General features: G+C 47.3%; 1 protein-coding gene and 1 long non-coding RNA gene across 4 annotated transcripts in view; one reads left to right on the plus strand and one right to left on the minus strand.

The window, feature by feature from the left end:
* The window catches only part of ELL (elongation factor for RNA polymerase II), a 214,234-nt gene extending 212,134 nt beyond the window's left edge, over positions 1-2,100 (minus strand). For 2 of the 3 annotated variants that reach the window (XM_069217899.1, XM_069217898.1), the window contains exon 1: positions 1,784-2,032. In XM_069217899.1, coding sequence (XP_069074000.1) covers positions 1,784-1,918 — 135 coding nt within the window. In that variant the 5' untranslated portion in view covers positions 1,919-2,032. Of the gene's footprint in view, positions 1-1,783 lie in introns of all 3 variants that reach the window. The other variant, XM_069217897.1, reaches the window with a different exon arrangement.
* Positions 425-23,003, plus strand: part of LOC138268347 (uncharacterized) — a 73,287-nt gene continuing 50,708 nt past the window's right edge. Inside the window, exon 1 of the long non-coding RNA XR_011199982.1 lies at positions 425-504. This is a non-coding gene — a long non-coding RNA (uncharacterized lncRNA). The remainder of the gene's footprint in view (positions 505-23,003) is intronic.

Here is a 23,003-nt window from a genome sequence, read left to right on the forward strand (position 1 = left end):
AGAGAGAGAGATATATGTTCATTCTCTAGGATCCACAAGATGACCACACCTAAACTACATGGACAGATAACAGCACGTCCCAATAGAACAGTGAAATTATGCTAGCATAGAAAATTGGCCTGGTCACAAAAAAGATAGCTGATAATAACAAAGACACAAAACGAAAATAAAAAGTACATAGTGAGAAATGGCACTTAAAACAGCCAGCCTACTCTTCTACAAAGAAAGATTACACTTAAAATAAATAAATATAGGGTGTGTTTTCAGCGTTTCTACCTCTTCACCAACGACAGGGTCACCCCCCCCCCCCAAAAAAAAAAGTGTAGCACATCGAGATTTAGATCTACGACACCTTTAAGGGAACAATATTAACTACTGGGAAAACAAGCCTTCCTCTTGTAAAGCTGTTCCTGTAAACCAGACGGCTGGTGACTCAACTAAACAAACCACGTCTGAAAACAGGTCTCCTCGTCAAGTGAATGAGGCTTCCTTTCCGGAGTTACGGTATGTGTTTTTGTCAACAGCTCGCCGTCCTTTGCCTGGGGTGTTTTTCGAGCATTCGGACAGCGTATCTGTCTTGGTCATAACAATACACAGCAAAACTGGCATTTTCCATTTTCATTGTAATTATATTAGTAACTTTATTTGGACTGTACGGACATCCACGGTTGGATTTACTGTAACGATGAACGTGCACGTATCAATTGGGGAACATATGCCCAAAACGGAGTAACCTTTGTTATGAAAACATAAAACCGTACATTTTTCTTGCACCTCGATGGGGGGGGGGGGGGGGGGGGGGGGGGGGGTAATAGTTACTCATCCTGCTGTTTACTTGTATCTAACTGTATATAAAAAAAAATATCCACCTTAACAGTGTGCTAGTCGAGTATTCATTTTACTTTTCTACGGTCATAAGAAAAGATTTTCAATCTGGATTCACCCAAGGTAATGCTTTGCGATGGGACTAGAACACATTCTACGATTGGTTTAAAACTGCAGATGTTCAACAAGTGGCCTGTGGTGCTAAACAAGTTTAGTAAGAAGAATGTTTTAATTTTTCGCCATGACAAGGAGGAGCAGGTTTCTGAGTAGTTACAACTCAGTTTTATTATTGAATTATGCTTATTAAAATTATAAAATTTATCACAGACGAGCATCCGTCGACTGTAATTGGGAAAACTTATTTTCAAGATGGCCCCGGAGTATTTCAATAAGTACCCCGAACTTAAATAATAAGCACCCTGAACTTAAATTGTATCACGTACGAGGAGATACCTTTCCAACATGGTCGCAAAACATACATCGTAGAACTGGGTTGGTAATAAATTAGAGACAACATCACTCCTTTCCAAAATGGACCCTGTATTTGCACCAATCAAAGCATCGTGTATGACTGGCGGCCATCTTGGAAAGGAGTGGACGGTCAGCCGGTTCAACGGGACTCAAACAAGAAACATCAACGTCTGTATAAAAATATCTAAAAACTAGCAGTCAGATTCACAGCAAATACTGGTCTAAGCCACCGATTATCAATTCCAAAGAAATAATATATGCTTCAGCGCCCCTCCCAAAAATGTAATTACTTCACTTCCACATAGTCCTAACAAATAAATAATAAATGGTGACAGATATACACAAATTCCACATACACAATTCTTAAATCGAAATTGCCAAGAAGGAAAGTCCAATTTAATGATCGCACGGTAGTTCTGTATTGGTAGTGCGCTCCCCGAATAACAACTCAATGATCCCTGAGAGGCACAAACCCAGCCCACCTTACCTTGGTGGTCTGGTAGCTCTCGAAGGCCCTCAGGGCGCTGTCGGTTAGCTTAACGTGGAAGACAGACACCTTACTGCCGTCGCTGACTCTCCCGCAGGACAGCCCATAGCTCTGCTCTTCTTTCAACGTCGCCATCTTGCAACCATTTCCCTCACCGCAGCAGCCGCCGCCGCGGCGCTACCACCCGCTCCCCGTCTGATTAATTATTCATGAGGCGCGTTGACGCAGGCGAAAGCTCGAGAGCGCACGGTCGGGTACGGCTGTGGAGAAGGTAAAGGGAAATGGATTGGTAGCAGTGTCCCTGTTCGGATGGAAATAGTCCGGGCTGTGTGATTGGTGCGCGAGGCGATGATTCGTTTGCATAGCCGTGCCCCCTTCTCGCCTGTGGGAGCGGGAGAGGCGGTGGGCGGGATATATGTAAATGAGCCTGGCGTGTGACGCGCGAGGTGACAGTAAACGGTCAGTCAGCTGTGAGGTGAAGGTCCGCCGCTGACAGACCGTGCCCATCCCCCTCGACCCGCTTCAGGGGGTGTCTCTGGCAGCTCATTAACGGTACCATAATCAACAAAGGAACGACGTGATCGCTCGCACTAAATTACGTTTCTACCTGGAATATCTGAAATGCTTTTTACGAATGTTTTTCATGGTTCTTCGTTTGTGCTATGCATAATACGAGACATCATTTCGCTACAAACGCGCAGGCAAAATAGTTAATTTTACTTTAGTGGCACTCCAACAATGTTTTTTTTTTAATCACAACTTTAAGGCGAACCACCAACTGCATGTAAGAGGATCAACTTTTAAATTTAAGCGTGTGCATTTTAATCGAAGGAGACATATATATTTCTGTAGGTTGCCTTTGTTTTCTTTCGGCTCCAAAAATTCTGTAAAATACTTTCAAGTGGATGAAACAATGCAATAGGATCTTCATTTTTTTCGTTTGTTCCGCACGTGAAATGAAAACCACATTTACCTTTTACTTATTTATTGGTGTTGGATTGGTCACAGGACTCTCGCTGCTTCAGATTGTTGATAACATTCACATTTTAGATGAGTCTAAAATCGATAGACGAGACTGGAGATGACGTGTCATATAACCAGAGCACCAAAACACTGTGTTATTTAAAAAAAAATCCCCTTACCTCGTGAAGCCACGCTGCTTTCAAGAATGTATCTGGCCCAGGGCATTTCAATGAACAGCTGGGCCTGTCACTCATTTTGGATAAACAGGGTCACACGTTTGCTGTTCCCGGACTAAAGAACGTGAGGGGCTCATGTGATTCAAAAAGTAATGTATGTGTGATACTCAACATTGCTTGAGAGATGTCACACAACCAACTACATTCCTATGTTCCCCAAGTAGTAGCGTTTCTTACTCCCTGGTAGTCGAACTGTTGTCCTGTAAAAGGTGCCATGTTAAGGTTTTTTTGGGCCCGGGGCAGGACATTTTAGGGGCCCCTGTTTGTAACAACCTTGAACATATTAACCAATTTATCCAATTCGGGCCATTCTGATGCCAATCAGTATTACTTATTAACATTTTCGAAACGGGATGAAAGCAAAACCACCCAAAAGCTGCAATAGAAAGCTCGATAAGGCCATTTCTTTGTGCACCTGGATCTAGAATGTGTGACTTGCATTATCAATAGTTTATGTGAAATTTAGCAATTAGCCAGCCTGTTCCTTCCATCGTAGGAAATACAATGAAGTGTGAATTGCAGGTTGTTTAGTAGAATACCGTGTAACATTAAAATTACACAGATACACCTAGCATTTGAAACTGTATCTGTAAATGACAAATATTTAAAATCACTAACTAACCCTTCCCAGCTCTCATTTTCGTTGCCCACTTTTTTAAAATTTTATTTATACAAATTTACAATAATACAGCAACATTAGCCCGGTAGCTAAAGACACAACAAGAGGAGTCCATCAGTGTGCACATGATATCACAAGGGAAGCCAAGATAGAACCCTTTAAATCAAAGGACCTACATGCTCAATTCCGCCAGTCTGAGCGCCCCCCCTTGTATCGAGCAGAGTAATAACGTGAAGCACACTCCTAGGAATTATCTGAATGCAAGAGCTTTCCAGGCACAACTCATTAACAAATACAACAACGTACAAAGGGAGGTGGCAGAGCAGACTCATGTAGCAGGAGCATCCATCAAACAGCACATATTACACAGCAAGAGACGACATCCAATGCAAGCAACCAGGGGTGCGTCCGTGCGCATATTTCAAGTCTTCCCAAGGCGACCCTGGAACTCCAAAAAAGCGCGAATGGGTGCCCAAATGTCTCTAGGGCGAGAGCACGCAGGAGCCATTTCCCCAAAAATTGACAGCTGTTCCTGGCAAAACGCAGCATCACACAGCCAATCAGCCCTCTGCGGAACCCATCCCCGCCCCCAGCACATCGCCACTCTTCTCTTCGCCAGCAAGAGCAGCATGCCCACCAGACGCCTCCATTCCGACGGGACCCCATCCAGCAACCCAAGCAATGCCAACACTGGGGAAAAAGGCAGATCCAAACCAGTCACGCCAGCTATCACACGCATCACCTCTCCCCAAAAGGAGCGCACCTCTCCACAGTTCCACGCCAGATGTAGAAAGACCGCATCCGGGGCGCGGCATCGCTCGCAATGTGCATCCTCACGAAGCCCCATATCACGCAGGCCGCGAGGGGTATAATATAAACTGTGTAAAAATTTAAAATGTATGAGCCGCAGCCTATAATTAGGCAACAAGGCTCTCATATGGCCACAGCAGCTTCTCCACATAGCCTCAGTAATATCCTCCCCAACATCCCCCTCCCATTTAACCCTATCAGCCACCACCACCACCTTGCGCTGTTCCTGCACGCAGCCATACAATTTTGTGATGAGCCTACGCGGCAACTGTATGCGCCACAGCATGTCAAGCGCTGGGAAGGTCTTAGGCATCGACGAGAGACCAGGAAATCGTGCACGAAGCATTGCATATATGCAAAGTAAATATAACCGATGCAGCCCAGTATCAGCTCCGGGCCGCAGCGCCTCCTCCAGCGAAATCAACCGCTCATTCTCAAACCAGTCCCCCAACAAGGACAACTCCGAGTCAACAAGGAAACCTCGCAAATGTGCGTCGCGGGACATCCTCTCATCAGCAACATCCAACACTGGCATCGCAGGAGCAAAGGGTTCACTCATCCCTGATCGGCGCACCAAAGCAGCCCAAGCCTTAGAAGTACACGCAGCCGTGTTCACCACCCTGGAACGAGTCCGGGCCACACATCCAAGAATCCTCGGCAGCCGGTCCGGCCAAACCGCGTCGTCCTCGGCCGCCAGATGAGGCAGATATCTAATAGGCCGGATCCAAAAATACGCAAAGTGAACCTGCGCACAATAACAGTAAAGCTCCAAATCAGGGGCGGTGAGGCCCCCCCATCTTGAACGGCAGCATCAGCTTCTCCCAGGAAATCAGGGGCTGCCCGCACGCCCACACCAGCCGAACCAAAGCCGACCTGAGCCTCCGCAGAAAACTCGCAGTTAGCACCAGTGGGAGGTTAACCAAGAGATACAGAAACTTTGGCAACACAACCATCTTGACCAAGCCAATGCGCCCAAGAAGCGAGAGCGGCAGTGGACGCCACACCTCCAATCTGTCTTCCAACCAAGCCATTAATTTCCCATAATTTTCGTTGCCCACTTAAAATCAAATCTGGGCTCCAACAGGTTGCCTGTTTTCTTTTACCTCCTTATGTGGACACTTTACTGCTTAGATATTGACATCCAACTCTGCTGTGTAAAATAAACAATGCTTGTGGTGGTGTGTGTGGGGGGGGGGGGTTTGTGGGGGAAGGGGCGAATATAGAAGTGTGTTGCCTCATTCCCAGAATCTGTCCAGAGTATCCATCTACTGTATGTGGTCTTCAAAGCCTTTATTCTCACACGTCCTTACCTTCAGCCCCTTCTAACTTGTTTTTGCATATTTTTTTTGGTCAAATCTTACCATCAGGTTTCTTCCATAAAAGGTGTCTGCAGTTTGAAGGCACGGATCAGTTTTGTTTGCAGGTTATCGGTCATCTTTTTTAAAGCTACTGAAACAGCACCAATGTCAGGAACATTGAAACAATGTGAAAAATTGCTCCTTGCACAAATCCAAGACACCAAAGTCTATTCCGGGTGACTCACATGACAGAGGGGGAAAGACAAGGGAAATAGAAAGTTACTAGGTTCACTTGACCAGTTTTGGCAGAAATTGAATTGTGAGCTACGGTTATCTGCAGGCAAAAAAATGCTGATAAGGTCAAGTTGTGCAATAAACACAGGTTATACAGCAGCAGAATACTGAGAGACCACCTGCGAGGTTGGTGCTTCTAAGTTTGATAAGGCAAGGGCTCAATGAGTAACGTCATTTAAGTACAGCATGTCTTTGAGGATTTGGTTCTAAAAGTCATGCATCTGTCATAATGAAGGAGGAATGAATTCTAATCCTTGTTCTCAACCATGGGTATTCTCTCCACACACATGGAAAGTCCTCAACGGAAGACTCACTTCCTGTCTCTTATTTCAATAATATGCCTGCAAACTTCATGGGTGCAGAATTTGGTTTTCACAAAATTACCTCCCTCTAGACCTTTTGCTACTGGATTTATTTATGTCACCCCTCCACCTTTGCAAAGCACCTCACACACTTCTTTGGGAAAGACTCTTGTATCAATTAGTTGGCCAAAGAATGGTGTATATTACTGATGTAAGGGCATCCCAAGAGTGTGGCCTTGCCCACTTCATCTGTGGACTTTGGTAGATGTTGTAGCAACTTCCACAGAATCTGTGGCAAATGTTTGCCTCCATTTTACAAGAAATTGGTTAGATGCCAAAACATTTATTTTTTATAAAATGTTGTAGATATCTAATAAACTTATAAACTTTCATACGGAATTTGACAGGTGGCTGATACCACATTCCTTGAGGTACGTCGCTCATAGAGCTGAATGATCATGTGCAGGTTTGAGGACACCAGCACATGAGTATAAGGGTGTTTGGCTGTCTCAATAGAAGAATGGGAGAAACATCTAAACCTAGGGAAAATGGTAACAGATGGCAGTGAACAGGAGTAAGATAGAAGAAAACACCAGTAAATGTTTCAGAAAGAATAAGGAGCACTAAAGGTGATAGACTAACAAAAGACGGGAAAGAAAAAAACGTCTAATTTTGTGACAATCATGAGCACGAATCTGGGTTATCCTGAAAGGGACAGGCTAGAGTACTGGGGACAACTTAACCAGAGTTCTATAATAAACAGGTGAAACTGTGAAAGCAGAATAGCTTTAAATAAAAGTGAAAATAAGGTGATACAAGGTCTTTTCACCCAAGGGCGGGAGTTTCCCAAGTCCCATCCCAAGGAGATTGCACCTAGAAGGAAGAAGAGAGGAAACATGAGAGACTCATTTTTTTCCAGTGTACAGAGACAAACACGACAAGGGGAACATTCAGTAGTCTCTGTGACTCACAAACCTATCAAACTGTTTTTTTTCTGCAATAAATGGTTGGGCAACCTCACCCTAATGAGTAGTTTTCTGGTGTTTTTGGCAAAAAATATTTATGGATGTTTAATTGAAAACAAGCCTGATATCTTCTTTAGTAGCGAGGAAGCATACATGGCGGAGCCACTGCACAATGCCATATACCATGTTTTATTTTTCTCTGAAGAACGATTTTTTTATATAACCAATTGTATTGAGTTCTCACGGCATGCATCATCCAATAACCAGTCCTTACCATGTACCACATCCAAAGCTGCCCTACCACCCAACAGCCTTTATCGCCTCCTCTTAACAATCCCATCCTATCCCTCAACCAAAACCAGGGAAAACAGCTAGCTGCGACTGTTCCCACCAAGCCCCAAATATCTTCTGATATTTCTGACGGCACCCCATGCCCTAAATAATTAGCTCCTCCAGCTTGGCACACCAGTCCATCGCTCTTCGCCAGATGGGCATCAGAGGGGGGTCAAGAATGATTCCAACATCATGCTATGTCACTTTTGGCCGAATGCATGGCTAGCCTAATTATGGTCAGTTCCACCCCGGAGTTTCCTACATCTTCCAGTATGCTAAGGAGAGCCATCTTGGGAGTCAGTGCTAGAAGAGGGTTCAGTCACCTTGGATAACTCCCACGTCCTGCTTCTCTGGAGAGCATTTTTTAATCCCCAAAAGCAGTTGCTTTTGGTACCTAGAGAAAACAAAAGAATCATCCAAAGGACCACTGCATTCAATTGTTACCCAAGACCGTACAAAGATTTCTGACAGGTTTGGATAGAGACAGTTCCTTAGGTAATGGAGACGGGAATGACGCCAACTAGATGGTGCTAGCAAAACACACTCCATAATTGGGTGAGCTACCATGACCCATCAGGATAAAATGACCACATGACCCATCAGGATAAAATGACCACTAGGTCCTTCGGCTTTTTAAGCGGAATGTGCTGGTGGCAGGCTAGTGGGACAGAACTCCAAGTTCCTGCAGCACCCGCGGCAGGATGACTGTTGCAGCAATACCAGTGCGCCTGGAGGTGCATTTAAGCAACCTACTGGGCGTCTCTGCGTGGGACGTGCCTGTGCCAAAAGCAGGCCCGTCTCCGCCCTTCAGGCCTGGGGCAGCCCTCTTGGTCCTGGTGTGGAACATGTGGTGGTAAAGACTGCTTGGGGATTTGATACATCCCTCTTCACTTCCTGCATAATGCTCGCAGTTTGTAATATGAGTAGTTAGGGCCATATTTAAGAGCCCCTAGCACCGCCTTAGTGGCACCATAGTTTCATTTTGTGGCGCTAAGACGACGCTAAAGTGGCTTTTTCCACACACCATATTTACAAAGTGGTGCAATGTATGCATTGAACCACTATGTAAACCCTTGTGCCACATTATGCATACACCAGGCATAATGTGTGCAAGAGGGGCATTCTGATGCTAGGAGGCCCGCAAAAATGGCGCAGTGGCATTTAACAGATTTCACTGCACCATTTTTGTGCCATTTTTAACACCTGCTGATAGCAGGCGTTAAAATGACATTCCCATAGAAATCAATGGGCCTCCTTGCACTTTGCTACACTAGCTTCTACATTTTTGATGCTAGTGTAGCAAAGCGCCACAATAGCGTCAAAAATGTTGATGCTATTGTTCTAACGACCATCATGTTGCGACGTATTATAAATACGGTGCAACCATGGTGATGCGCCACTTTTTCTCACCTATGGGCCTTAGTCTTTTGCACTCCTTACATTTTAGAAGTTTATGTTAACATGGGCAAGCGTAAGGTGCGTCTGTGCCCCAACACCTGCCACACCTACAACCCAGACAACTTTGAACTCCTTTCTGACTAGCACAGTTGATATTATTACCAAGGAAATTGTGCTGGCAGAACACCGTTTATCTCACTCATCTCCCCCTGCTCTGCGAGAAGCGCAACCTATTACCTCTATAAACCTAGAGGAATGTTCTGGACTTTTAAATGATGCGAGTGAGGGGGGGGAGCCAAGACCAGGCTCATTCTACTTTGGATTTTACCACCGCCCCTTGGCCCCACCTGCCCAAAATTCCCCAGGAACCAGAAGTTACAGTGTTTACTCCTCGAACTTAGGGAGTGGTGGGGAAGAGAAAGAGGCTGGAGACGGCAACAAACTCTAAGCATCCAAGGGTCAACACAATCCAGTCATCACGGGAGAAAGATTTCACGATGAGGGAGATGGGAAAACTGGGCTCAAAACTAGATCCCTGTGGTGAATCTTTCTATGCCACTCTGGATATTAGATTGAAACCCATTTTGGAGCGGTTAGAAGCCACCTAAACTTGAGACTGAACTTAAGAACCTAACTGCTATGGGGTGTCATAGGGGCAACTTCAACGCATCTCACACAGTGCTGCCTTTAACATCTACATTGCCCCCGGGACACTTACACGGGGGTCAGCGGGTATTCAAGTCTCCGCTCCAGCTATATCAGCTCACCTCTCTTTGCAGAAGGATCATCGGGTTAGTCGGCAGTCCATTCCAGTGAATGGAAGCCTTAGTATTGACAAGCCTCTTACAATTTGAAATCCTGATAATAACTCTAACACACAGATAAAAGGAATATCAAAGCCCAGGAGGACCACTGCTCCTTCGAGGGGTCATGATAGAGAAGATGCAAGTTTTGTGAGGGAGGGGTTCGGAAACAATGCCTCTATTCCTCACCCCGATATATCCCCTGAAGGTAAACCATATATTATTGTTCTAGTTAACATTCCTAAATTTGACCCTATGTATGCAGAATCACATGGCTCTTTAAAAAAAGAAGGTATCACATTGGCTGGAAAAAAAATCATATAGACCTTGTGATTTCCTCAAAAGAGATTATTACCACAGGAGGGTCGCTTGTCTTGGGCCATCGCCCAAAACCTTGCATTGTGTGGTAGTTAACTTTAAAAGTCCCAGTATAGTCCAGGCTCTTTTAAATTCTCTTAGCCATACTGTCATTAACTCGGAAGGCATGAAAGCTCTCCCGCTGTTTTTTTATTTATTTTTGATCCTCCCAGGGCACAAAGGTTTCCGGTTATTGGGGGCAATGATTCTCAACCTGAAGTAGAAAGGAACAATGCAGTGCATCATAATCTATCGCATACTTTTCGCCTGCCCCCCTCCAATAGGTATGATATTTTGTCCTCTTTGAAGCAATTGGACTGACTGTCCGAGAGGGCAATTCCCTCAGAAGAAAGGTCTAAATCTTTAAACTCTTTAGCAAACTCCTCAGCAATTATTGACGAGTCTCCAGTGAAGGTTGGCACCTTGGGCCTAATCTCATGGAACATGGGTGGTCTGCTTACCAAACAGGAGGCCCCAGAGTGGCTAAATATAGTAGACCATTTTCGAATAATCTGTTGCCAAGACACATGGCTACTGGACATGGCGTATTTAAACGAGTTTGTAACTTATCATGTTCCAGCAGTCTGCTTCACTTCATGGCGGGCTAAGGGGGGTATGGCCACCTATGTATCTGTCTCCTTGGTGGGCTGCACAGTATCTGAATTGTCCATCTCTTCTTTTTATCATGTTGTAGGAAGCTGGCTCTCTATATACTATATCAAAATGAGATATAGTGTGCACGGAGTCCAGGGGTTCCCCAGGAGGCTTGACAGAGGCAATAATAGATAATACTAATGCTCTGTTTGTGGTACTGTGGTCGAGCAGTTAGGCTTATCAGAGGGTATTGTTAAGCATTTGTTGTACACACACAAGCACTAAGTGAAAACACACACTCAATGACAACTCCAGACCAATAGGTTTTTATATAGCAAAATATTCTTTTGTTAATGTATTTATAGAACCACAAGATTAATTTAGCAGGCAAGTACATTAATGCATAGTAGTACATTAGTGCATAGTAATACTTACAACTTTGAATGGAATCAACAATGTACACAGTTTTCTTTAAAATGGCAAACGGCTATTTTAAAAGTGGACACAGTGCAATTTTCAACAGTTCCTGGGGGAGGTAAGTAAAGTACAGTTTTTGAAGTAAGTGACAAACTTATGGGTTCAATCTCCGGGGTATAGGTAGCCCACCAGCAACACAGGGCCGGTTAGGTGCAGAGGTCAAACAGAAGCCAAAATAACATGGGTCCCTATGGAGACAGGGGGTACTCCGGTCTGCTTGCAGGTAAGTACCCGTGTTGTCAGAGGGCAGACTAAGGGGTTCCGCGAAGTACTGGAGGTGCCCCAAGTAGGCACAAAAACCACACCCTCAGCGGCACAAGGGCAGCAGGGTGCAGTGTGCAAACAGGGTGTCGGGTTCTCAATAGAACTCTATGGAGGGACCCGGAGGTCACTTAGGTGCTGCAGGCATGGCACAGGGGGCCCTCTCGGGCAAGCCACCAACTGGGCAAGGGTGAGGGCCGCCTGCTGGTCATTGCTGCACTGGTGATCAGTTTATCTCGGGCCTGGGGGCTGCGGGTGCAGTGCTTCTCCATGCGACAGATATTTTCGTCCCGGGCAGTCGCAGTCAGGGGGGTCCTCGGGATTCACTCTGCAGACGTCGTCGTGGGGGTGTAGAGAGGTCAGCCGAGGGTGGACACGTCGTCGGAGTCGCCTGAGGATCCTCTCTGGCTAGTTAGTTTCTCTGGTCAGGGGCCAGAGGTGTCGGGTGCAGAGTAGTTGGACTCACGCTTCTGGAGTGAGGTGAGAGTCCCTTTAAAGATGGTTCCTTTGTCTTGGACAGAACCGCTGTTGATGGGAGTTTCTTGGTCCTCGGTGATGCATGCAGTCTCCCGGAGGCTTTTCAGGGGTCGCTGGTCCTGCAGAATGCGTTGCTTCTTTTCTTGCAGCTTTTTGAAGCAGGAGACGGGCAGGTAGGGCTGGGGCCGAGTCAGTTGTTGTCTCCTCTTCTCTGCGGGGTTTCAGCTCAGCAGTCCATCTTTCTTGAGGTGATCAGGAATCTGAAGAGCTGGGTTCAGGGATGCCCCTAAATACTAAATTTAGGGGTGTGTTTAGGGTCAAGGGGCAGTAGCCAATGGCTACTGTCCCTGAGGGTGGCTACCCCCCTCCTTGTGCCCACTCCCTCAGGGGAGGGGGGGGGCACATCCCTATCCCTATTGGTCCTAATTCTCCAACGCAAGATGGAGGATTTCTCAAGCAGGGGGTCACTTCAGCTCTGGTCACCTTAGGGGTGGTCCTGGCTGAGGGGGTGACTCCTCCTTGTTTTTCTCATTATCCCTATGGACTTGCCATCAAAAGTGGGGACTTGTCCGGGGGGCGGCATCCCCACTGGGTGGGGTGTCCTGTGGCACTGTAACACCAGGCCTGAGTCTTTGAAGCTCACCACCAGGTGTTGCAGTTCCAGCAGGGGGAAGTGTGAAGCGCCTCCACCCAGGACAGGCTTTGTATCGGACCACAGAGTGCACAAAGGCACTCACCCTGTTGTGGTCAGAAACTCATCTGAAGTGGCAGGCTGGCATAGACCAGTCAGCCTTACACTAGCAGTTGGGCTAACATACAGGGGGCATCTCTAAGATGCCCTCTGTGTGTATTTTTCAATAAATCCCACACTGGCAGTGTGGGTTTATTGTACTGAGAAGTTTGATACTAAACTTCCTAGTATTGAGTGTAACCATTATGGTGCTGTAGAGTTCGTAATAACAAACTCCCAGACCATATACTCAATATGGCTGCTCTGCACGTACAATGTCTAAAAATTGACTTAGACACTGTAGGGGCATAGTGCTTATGCAGCTATGCCCTCACCTGTGGTATAGTGCACCCTGCCTTAGGGCTGTAAGGCCTGCTAAAGAGGTGACTTACCTATGCCACAGGCAGTATTTTGTGTGCATGGCACCCTGAAGGGAGTGCCATGTCGACTGTCTTTTTCTCCCCACCAACACACACAATCTACAATGTCAGTGTGCATGTGTTGGGTGAGGGGTCCCTTAGGGTGGCACAACACATGCTGTAGCCTTTAGGAACGTTCCCTGGTCACAGGGCCCTGGGTACCACTGGTACCTTTTTCAAGGGACTTATCTGTGTGCCAGGGGTGTGCCAATTGTGGAAAAAATTGTATATTTGTAGTGAAAGAACACTGGTGCTGGGGCCTGGTTAGCAGGATCCCGGCACACTCTCAGTCAAGTCAGCATCAATATCAGGCGAAAAGTGTGGGGTGGGGGGAGGTAAATGCAACAATGGCCATTTTTCTACACAAGCCCTCCCCAGCCCACAGGCCAGAAGACTCAGCCAAACCTGGGAGAGTCTTCCAAGTCGGTCAGGCGACGAAGAGCACGGAAACAGGCTGTTTTGTTGCAGGACCTACTCTGCCTTACATTCTCCTGTCTAGATCATTCCCTCTGGGGAATGTACCTACCTCAACAATGATAGGACCCAATCTTAATTGCCTCTTATCTGTATTTTTAGAGTCTTCACCCATTCTTTTTATTTTTGGGTTAGAGGTATCCACTTTGCTAATCTTATCTAAGCCAGGGTCACCCCTAGCTTACCCAAAGAGGTTACACACAGCTGGAGTAACCCCACCGTGACAAACAGGGTCAGGGGGCCTAACTTGCTATTTGACATGGGTCAGACCACCATGTCAAGGACAGTGCAGCCATAAAGGCTAGCACCCAGCAGAGGCCACTGACAGTTGTCAGTGCCCAGAACCACACCTTTAGCTCTTCACCAGCAAGGGAAGGGGCTAAGTTACAGGCTTCTTTGGGTTCAGGGTGCCTGTCTGCTGTGGTAGAGTGAGGGGTGGGTTGCTACTTCTTGTTGTAAACACCCTTCTTCCACTCTTTCTTCTGTTTGCTGAGGAGCCACCCACTCTAACAGCTGCCTGACTAGTCAGGACTTCTTGTGGGTCAGGATGGGCTTTATCAGTGCCACTTTTGGAGTTCTCCCCTAATGGAGCAAAATCTCCTGGGCTAGCTGGAACCGTGGCTAAAGGTTATCTAATGTTCCTGTGCTGTTTTCTCTTTCTTCTCTTCTGGGGCCTACCTTTAGACACTGCAAAGGTAGTACCTCCAGAATCCTTGGGAGAGGGCTGGTACTGGACCAGTTCCTCTTTTGGGCTCTGACTAACCTCTGGGTAGTCATTTCCAAGGAGACAATCAAGGGGGAGGTCTGTACTGACTACCACCCTCCTCCAGCTAAAAGTCCCACCCACTTCTAGGGGCACCAAAGCCACAGGCCCGTTAGTGACCTTGTCTGGGCTAACCCTTACTCTGGCAGTCTCACCTGGGATGTACTGGGTTGAGAGCACAGCCTGTCACGCACAAAAGTGTGACTGGCACAAGTGTCTCTCAGGGCAGCGGCTGGGATTCCATTCACCAGTAGGTGGTGGAAGTGTCTACTTCCCTCTGGAATCTCCAACTCACCCGTTGCCCCCATTTTCCAGTTGAAGGCTAAGAGGACCTCCTCATCTGAGGAGTCCTCACCAGTGGCTACATTGGTCACCCCTTGGGTTTTGCTAGGGTGTTTGTTTTTGGGAGAAGAACTGTCCTTGGTGTGGTGCCCTGTCTGTCTACAGTTGTGGCACCATGCCTTAGTGGCATCCCAGTTCTTACCTTCGTACCCACTTTTGTTTTGGGATGTGTCTTGGGGCCCACCCACCTGAACAGGTTTCTGGGGGCCTACTGAGGAATCTTTTATTTTATTTCTAGGAGTGCCACCTACTTTCTCCTGGGTGGCTTTGTAACCCCTTTCTTTTGGTCACCCCCCAGTGAAGTCTTGGTTACCCTAGTCTTGACCCAGTGGTCTGCCTTCTTTCCCAATTCTTGGGGAGAAATTGGACCTAGGTCTACCAGATATTGATGCAACTTTTCATTGAAGCAGTTACTTAAAATGTGTTCTTTCATAAACAAATAATAAAGCTTATCATAGTCATGCACTTCATTTCCAGTTACCCAACCATCCAGTGTTTTCACTGAGTAGTCTACAAAATCAGCCTAGGACTGGCTTGAGGTTTTGTGAGCCCCCCTGAACCTAATTCTATACTCATCAGAGGTGAATCCAAAGCCCTCAATCAGGGTAGCCTTAATGAGGTCATAGGATTCAGCATCTGCACCAGCGAGTGTGAGGAACCTATCCTTACACTTACTAGTAAACAGTTCCAAAAAGAGAGCTCCCCAAAAAGACTTTTTTAATCTTCTGGTTCCACAGGCCCTCTCAAAGGCTATGCATCACTTGGTAATGGCATCACCGTCCTCATATTTGGGGACAATCCCTTTAGGGATTTTAGGGGTGTCAGAATACTCTATGTCCCTAGTTATTTTGTTGCTGCCACCATTTAGGGGTGCTAAACCCATTTCTTTTCTTTACCTTTCTATAGCCAGGAGCTGTTTCTCCAAGGCTAATCTTTTGGCCATCCTTGCTAAAAGCATGTCCTCTTCATTAAGGCTGCCCTCAATGTTCTCATCCATGTGGAAGATCCAGATCCTGTGAGTACTATCTTTGGAGACGGGGGATCCTTGACCCCTGGTACCCCTAGTTAGGTTAGAAGGGGGGAGTTCTACCGCCTGATCCCTAACTTCTTCTCCACCTGAGGGGAGGTCTTCCTCCTCAGTAGGGTGGTCCCTTGCATACTCTGTCAAGAGCTCTTGGAGCGTGACCTTGGTAGGGTTGGAACATGTTTCGATTTTTTCTGAGGCTACAGAGACTCCTTAACTCTCTCATCCCAAGATGGAGGTAAGGGGCGAGGTTGAGTTCCGTCACCATGTCCTCTGAGCTACTCATTTTGTTTCTAAAGTTGGGGATTACTTTTGGGCACTAAAACTATCTCTAGTAACTAAATTCTAACTTTATAATAACTTTTAAACTTAAAAAGAGCTGCTAAAAGGGACTTAACCCAGGCCCTAGCAGGACTTTAACATTTTTTGAAAAAATAGTCAGATTTAAAAATCAGTTTTGTAAAGGCAATTTTGGAATTTAGTCAAGTGATCAGGTATTGGCTGAGTAGTCCAGCAAATGCAAAGTCGTAGATCCCACCGCTGATCCACCAATGTAGGAAGCTGGCACTGTATATACTGTATCAAAATGAGATATAGTGTGCACAGAGTCCAGGGGTTTCCCAAGAGGCTTGACAGGCAATAATAGTAATGCTGTATTTGTGGTAGTTTGGCCGAGCAGTTAGGCTTATTAGAGGGTAGCGTTAAGTATTTGTTGTACACACGCAAGCAATAAGTGAAAACACACACTCAATGACTTAACTCCAGACCAATAGGTTTTTTAATAGAAAAATAGTCTTTTGTTAATTTATTTATAGAACCACAAGATTAATTTAGCAGGTAAGTACATTAATGCATAGTAGTACATTACTGGGGGCGGCGAGTGCAGTGCTTCTCCGGACGATGGATATCTTTGTCCCAGGCAGTTAAAGGGGTCCTCAGGATTCCCTCTGGAGGCATTGTCATGGGGGTGTAAAGAAGTCAGCACAGGGTGGACAAGCCGTCTGAGTCGCCTGGGGATCCTCTCTGGCTAGTTGGTTTCTCTGGACATGGGCTGGGGGAGTCGGGTGCAGAGTAGTTGTACTCACGCTTCTGGAGTGGGGTGAGAGTCCCTTTAAAGATGTTCCTTTGTCTTCCTTTTGGACAAGTTCACTGTCCATGGGAGTTTCTTGGTCCTCAGTGATGCAGGCAGCCCCTTGGAGGCTTTTCAGGGGTCGCTAGTCCTGCAGAATGTGTTGCTTCTTTTCTTGCAGATTTTTTAAGCAGGAGGCGGGCCGGTAGAGCTGGAGCCGAGTCAGTTATTGTCTCCTCCTCTTCTCTGCGGGGTTTTCAGCTCAGCAGTCCTTCTTTCTTGAGGTCGTCAGTAATCTGAAGAGCTGGTTTCAGGGTCGCCCCTAAGTACTAAATTTAGGGGGGGTGTTTAGGGTCAAGGGGCAGTAGCCAATTGCTACTGTCCCTGAGGGTGGCTACATCCTCCTTGTGCCCACTCCCTCTGGGGAGGGGGCACATCCCTATCCCTATTGGTTCTAATTCTCCAACGCAAGATGGAGGATTTCTCAAGGAGGGGGTCACTTCAGCTCTGGTCACCTTAGGGGTGGTCCTGGCTGATGGGGTGACTCCTCCTTGTTTTTCTCATTATCCCACCGGACTTGCCGCCAAAAGTGGGGGCTTGTCTTGGGGGCGGACATCTCCACTGGCTGGGGTGCCCTGGGGCACTGTAACACCAGGCCTAAGCCTTTGAGGCTTTCTGCCAGGTGTTGCAATTCCTGCAAAGGGGGTGTGAAGCTCCTCCACCCAGGACAGGCTTTGTTTCAGACCACAGAGTGCACAAAGGCACTCACCCCATGTGGTCAGAAACTCGTCTGGAAGTGACAGGCTGGCATAGACCAGTCAGCCTTACACAAGCAGTTGGGCTAACATACAGGGGAAATCTCTAAGATGCCCTCTGTGTGCATTTTTCAATAAATCCCACACTGGCATCAGTGTGGGTTTATTCAGTGTAGCCATTATGGTGCTGTGGAGTTCGTAATGACAAACTCCCAGACCATATACTCACTATGGCTACCCTGCACTTACAATGTCTAAGAATTGACTTAGACATTGTAGGGGCATAGTGCTCATGAAGCTATGCACTCACCTGGGGTATAGTGCACCCTGCCTTAGGGCTGTAACGCCTGCTAGAGGGGTGACTTACCTATGCCACAGGCAGGGGTTTGTGGGCATGGCACCCTGAGGGGAGTGCCATGTCGACTTTGTCTTTCCTCCCCACTAGCATACACAAGCTGCAAAGCAGTGTGGATGTAATGAGTCAGGGGTCCCTGAGGGTGGCATAATACATGCTGCAGCCCTTAGGGACCTTCCCTGGTCATAGGGCCCTGGGTACCACTGGTACCTTTTACAAGGGAGTTATCTGTGTGCCAGGGGTGTGCCAATTGTGGAAACAATGGTACATTTGTCGTGAAAGAACACTGGTTCTGGGGCCTAGTTAGCAGGATCCCAGCACACTCTCAGTCAAGTCAGCATCAATATCAGGCAAAAAGTGTGTGTGTGGGGGGGGGGGGTAACTCCAACCAGGGCCATTTTCCTACACGTGTTAATTACTCTACAGAAGTCTTTTGATTTGGTTCTGGTTAATTATTATTAAAACATCTTTGATCATTTAGACCCTAGTACAGAGGATGAATTGGAAGATGTTCTATATACAATTTGAACGATAACACAAAGGAGGTGATAATTGTGTGGGTAGGAGATTTTAATGTTGAAATATGTGCTTTTGTTGCAACCACATTATGTAGAATATGTGATGAATTAACAAACCCTTCTCTCATTTTAGACATACACCTTACGGTGACTTCATGAACAGTGTGATCTCTGCACACAATTTGATTTTAGCCTTAGATCACACGCAGTTGAGCACATTAAAACTGCCTACGCTCATGGGCCCTAAATCGAATTCTTCCATTGATCACATTTATCTTTAGCCTATTATTAGCAGCACTAGTGACATGTAAAGTTATGGCCTCATGTTTTAGTGATCACAACCGGCTTAAGCTAGTTTCATCTAAGGATGTACAGACAATCTCCCAACATTCGATAGACTACAGTAGTAATAAAGGCCTGAGTATTAAATAGGAGAAGATAGGCAAGGAAGCTTTCCTTAAGGACATTGACAAAGTTTTGCAGGAAGATGCTAACCCGTCATTAGTCCATAAACCAGGCTAAATAGCTATATTGCCGACAAATTAACCAAAGTTGCCCTTAAAAACACGGATAACCCAAGGAGGTTTAATATCTCTTGCTTTAAAGCCCAGTAGCAGTTAAAATTTGCCTTAAATAAGAGCCTACGGGATCCGTCTGAAAGAGCTCAGGCCAGGAGGCTCTATAAAAAGGCAACTTGCAGCAGAAAGACTGAAATTAGGGCAAAGGCCTGGGAGGATTTAAGAGTATCATGTGAGAATCAAATCAAATCATTAACATTTATAAAGCGCGCTACTCACCCGTGCGGGTCTCAAGGCGCTAGGGGAAAAAGGGGGGTTATCGCTGCTCGAACAGCCAGGTCTTTAGGAGTCTCCGGAAAGCGGAGTGGTCCTGAGGCTGGTGGGGAGGGAGTTCCAGGTCTTGGCCGCCAGGAAGGAGAAAGATCTCCCACCCGCTGTGGAGCGGCGGATGCGAGGGACAGCAGCGAGTGCGAGGCCAGAGGAGCGGAGGAGGCGGGTGGGGACGTAGAAGCTGAGGCGTCTGTTGAGGTATTCCGGTCCCTTGTCGTGGAGGGCTTTGTGTGCGTGGGTGAGAAGTCGGAAGGTGATCCTTTTGCTGACTGGGAGCCAATGCAGGTGTCTCAGGTGTGCGGAGATGTGGCTGCTGCGGGGTATGTCGAGAATGAGGATGAGGAGAGGAAAGATTCCCAAAGCTTTTGGCAGGTCGTAAACTCTTTGAACCCGTTGGGTGAGGCTTTGCCAAAAGTTGAATGTCTTATCTCTAGTAAGGATTGGGACGCTCATTTTATCGAACGTCTCTGTTTCTAAACTGCAGCCCTCTGCCACGGGCCCTGAAAACTGAGTTCTTTGTGATACAGGTTCAAGCTGGGCCCTTTGAAGTACAATCGCAGTATTTGAAATTGCTTTAGCCACTGAGAGTTGCCCTTTGGGTAAAGTTCCAGGGTCGGATGGAGTCCCTTTGGATGTTTTTACATCTCTTCCACAGTTCTGGGCCCCCTTTTAACTAACATCTCTCTTCGACAGTACATTTAAGTTTTTGGGGCGAGTAATTTTGTATAAACTGGAAAGTTAAGCAGAAGAGACGCACGGACTATCTGATCCATAGTTTGTCTTTCGTTCAGGCTTGCCGACAGTAGAACAGACATTAAATCTTTCTCTAATTGTCCAAAAGTATACGAATACCAAAAACTGGCTGTATCCATCTCGCCTTTATGGACTTAACTTGTGCCTTCTATTCGGTAGACAGTTCCAAGCTGTGGTCTATGTAGGAAAGTCCCCTCTTTCTGGTATGGTTATCCCCACTTTTTGCCTGATGTCAGTGTGCTTAGACTGTTTTCACTCAGATTCTGTGAATCAGGACCCCAGTGATTGTGCTTGCTCTTCCAAATTTGGATGTTTTCGTACTTCATACACCCAACAATTGGCATACGGGTGTACCTCTGTAAGTCTCTGGTAGATGGTACTTAGGTACCCAGGGCACTGGAACATCAGGGGTCTCCCATGGGCTGCAGCATGTATTATGCCACCCTGGGGAGCCCAGGGAAATTGTGTCTGCAGGCCTGCCATTTGCAGCCTGCGTGAAATGGTGCATGCACCCTTTCACAGCTGGTCACTACACCAGGTTAGTGTAAGTCACCCCTATGGTGGCTCTTTCAGCCCAAAGGGCAGGGTGCAGGTCCCTGTGTGTAAGGTCACCTCTGATTGAGCAGAGGTCCCCCTACGAACTCCAGTTCCAATTCCCTGGACTTGGAAAGTGTGGGGAAGCCATTTTATCTATGTACTGGCCACTGGTCTCTCTCTACCTGTGGTCCATCTACATAATGGTAACTCCAAACCTGGGCATGTTTGGTATCAAACATGTCGGAATCATACCATAATACTGATTCCAGTATTGGTGGCATGATTCCATGAATTCTGAGAGTTCCTTAGAGAATCCCCCATTTCTGCTCCTACCAGTCTTTCAGGGTCCGTGGGCAGCCCGCCCTGCTGCAGCTCCCCCAACACGATTCTACCCTCTGTCTGCTTGACTAACTCAAGCCGAGGACAACGGAATGAAGGATTTCCTGTGGGAGAGAGTTGCAACCTCCTCTCCTTTGGAAATAGGGGTTACTGGGCTAGAGAGGGGTAGCCTCCCCACACCACAGTATTGCTTTGAAGGGCATATTTGGTGTCCTCCTTGCATAATCCTGTCTGCATCAGTCCAGGGACCACTGGTTCCTGCTCTGGCGTGAAACACACAAAGGAAAGGGGAGTGACCATCCCCCTGTCCATCTCCACCCCTAGGGTGGTGCCCAGAGCTCCTCCGGGTGGCCACTTGGTTCTGCATTCTTGGAAACAAGATGTGCATAGGCTTTTGGTAGCATCTGACTGGGTAGGCCCGGTAGCTGATGTCAGTGACCCCTTCCTGATAGGTTGTCACGCCAGAGAGTGACCAAACCCCCTTTTTGGGCTTTTTAGGGACTCGCTTGTGGGTGGGTCCCCAGATTCGTTGCGTAAGAGTCTGCCAGGAACTCTCTGCAATCTTCTACTCCTGGCCTCTGGAACTGCTGCTGGGCTACCATACAAAACTGCACCACCTGAGAAGACCATTCTTTGCAATATTGTTCCCGCGGCGACTGTCAGCATTCTGCACATCAACAAGACTATGCATCCTCTAGGGTCAGCAAGACTTCGTCTGCACCAAGAAGCAAGAAGGAATCTCCCTTGGAGTGAAGAAGTCACTCTCCTGCATCCACAGGCACCTAAGGCAACAACGTCTGGCTGGTTGGATCTTCTGTCAGTCGGATCTGTGAGGATTCCTCAGCACAGGTGGTGGTTGTGAGGGACCCCCTGGGTCCTCTCTGCCTTCTTTCCAACTTGGGAGACAGTGAGCCCTTGTCTCTGCCATTGGGACAGAAACCCTGAGCACCGCAACTGTTGCACCAACCAAGGCTTGGTGACTCCTACTCCAGGGGATCTTCAGGCTCCAAGTAGCCCCTGCCCTCAGCACTCTACCTCTGCAACGACAATCTCCTCTCTTCAGCTGCTTTGAAGTGGGACTCCTCTTCAGATGTGCTGAGTGGTCCTCACTGAGATTTACTGTGCCTGCTGGCAGTGGGTTGCTTGTGGGGGCTCCACCTGCTTCTTCCGGCTGTCCTGCATCCTGATGGTCAATCCAGACTTTCCTCCAAGGGTCGAGTGCCCAGGACCTTGTTGGTCCACCACAGCTCTGCAATCCTTCCAACAGCTCCTTTTGCATTTGCCTGTGCTGGTTGGTGGTCCTTCTGACCACTGACCCATCTGCAATCTAGTGACCGTCAAGGGACAGCTCGTAGGCAACTTAAGGGACTCCTTTGAAGCTCCTGGACCCCGCAGCTGGACTTTATTCATCACTGACAACCCGGATTTTCAACTACAGAAGGGGGGTGGGGGGAGGCATTGCCTCATATGCCCCACCTGGACAATCCTGCGTGGACTAGACTCTATCCCCTTCTTTTGAAGGTTCTTGTAGGAAATGGCTCCTTGTTGCAGTTACCCCCCCCCCCACACTTTTTGTCTGATATTGATACTGACTTGACAGTGTGTGCTGGGACCCTGCTAACCAGGCCCCAGCACCAGTGTTCGTTCACTACAAATGTACCATTGTTTCCACAATTGGCACACCACTGGCACACAGATAAGTCCCTTATAAAAGGTGCCAGTGGCACCAAGGGCCCTGTGACCGGGGAAGGTCCCCTAGGGCTGCAGCATGTATTGTGCCACCCTAAGGGACCCCTCACCCAACACATGCACACTGCCATTGTAGATTGTGTGTGTTAGTGGGAAGAAAAAGGCAAAGTCGACATGGCACTCCCCTCAGGATGTCATGCACACAAAATACTGCCTGTGGCATAGGTAAGTCACCCCTCTAGCAGGCCAAAGCCCTAAGGCAGGGTGCACTATACCACAGGTGAGGGCATAGCTGCATGAGCAATATGCCCCTACAGTGTCTAAGTCCATTCTTAGACATTGTAAGTACAGTGTGGCCATATTAAGTATAAAGTCTTGGAGTTTGTCAAAACAACTCCACAGTTCCATAATAGTTACA

The sequence above is a fragment of the Pleurodeles waltl genome, chromosome 12 (assembly GCF_031143425.1).
Source record: "Pleurodeles waltl isolate 20211129_DDA chromosome 12, aPleWal1.hap1.20221129, whole genome shotgun sequence".
Classification (NCBI taxonomy): Eukaryota; Metazoa; Chordata; class Amphibia; order Caudata; family Salamandridae; genus Pleurodeles; species Pleurodeles waltl.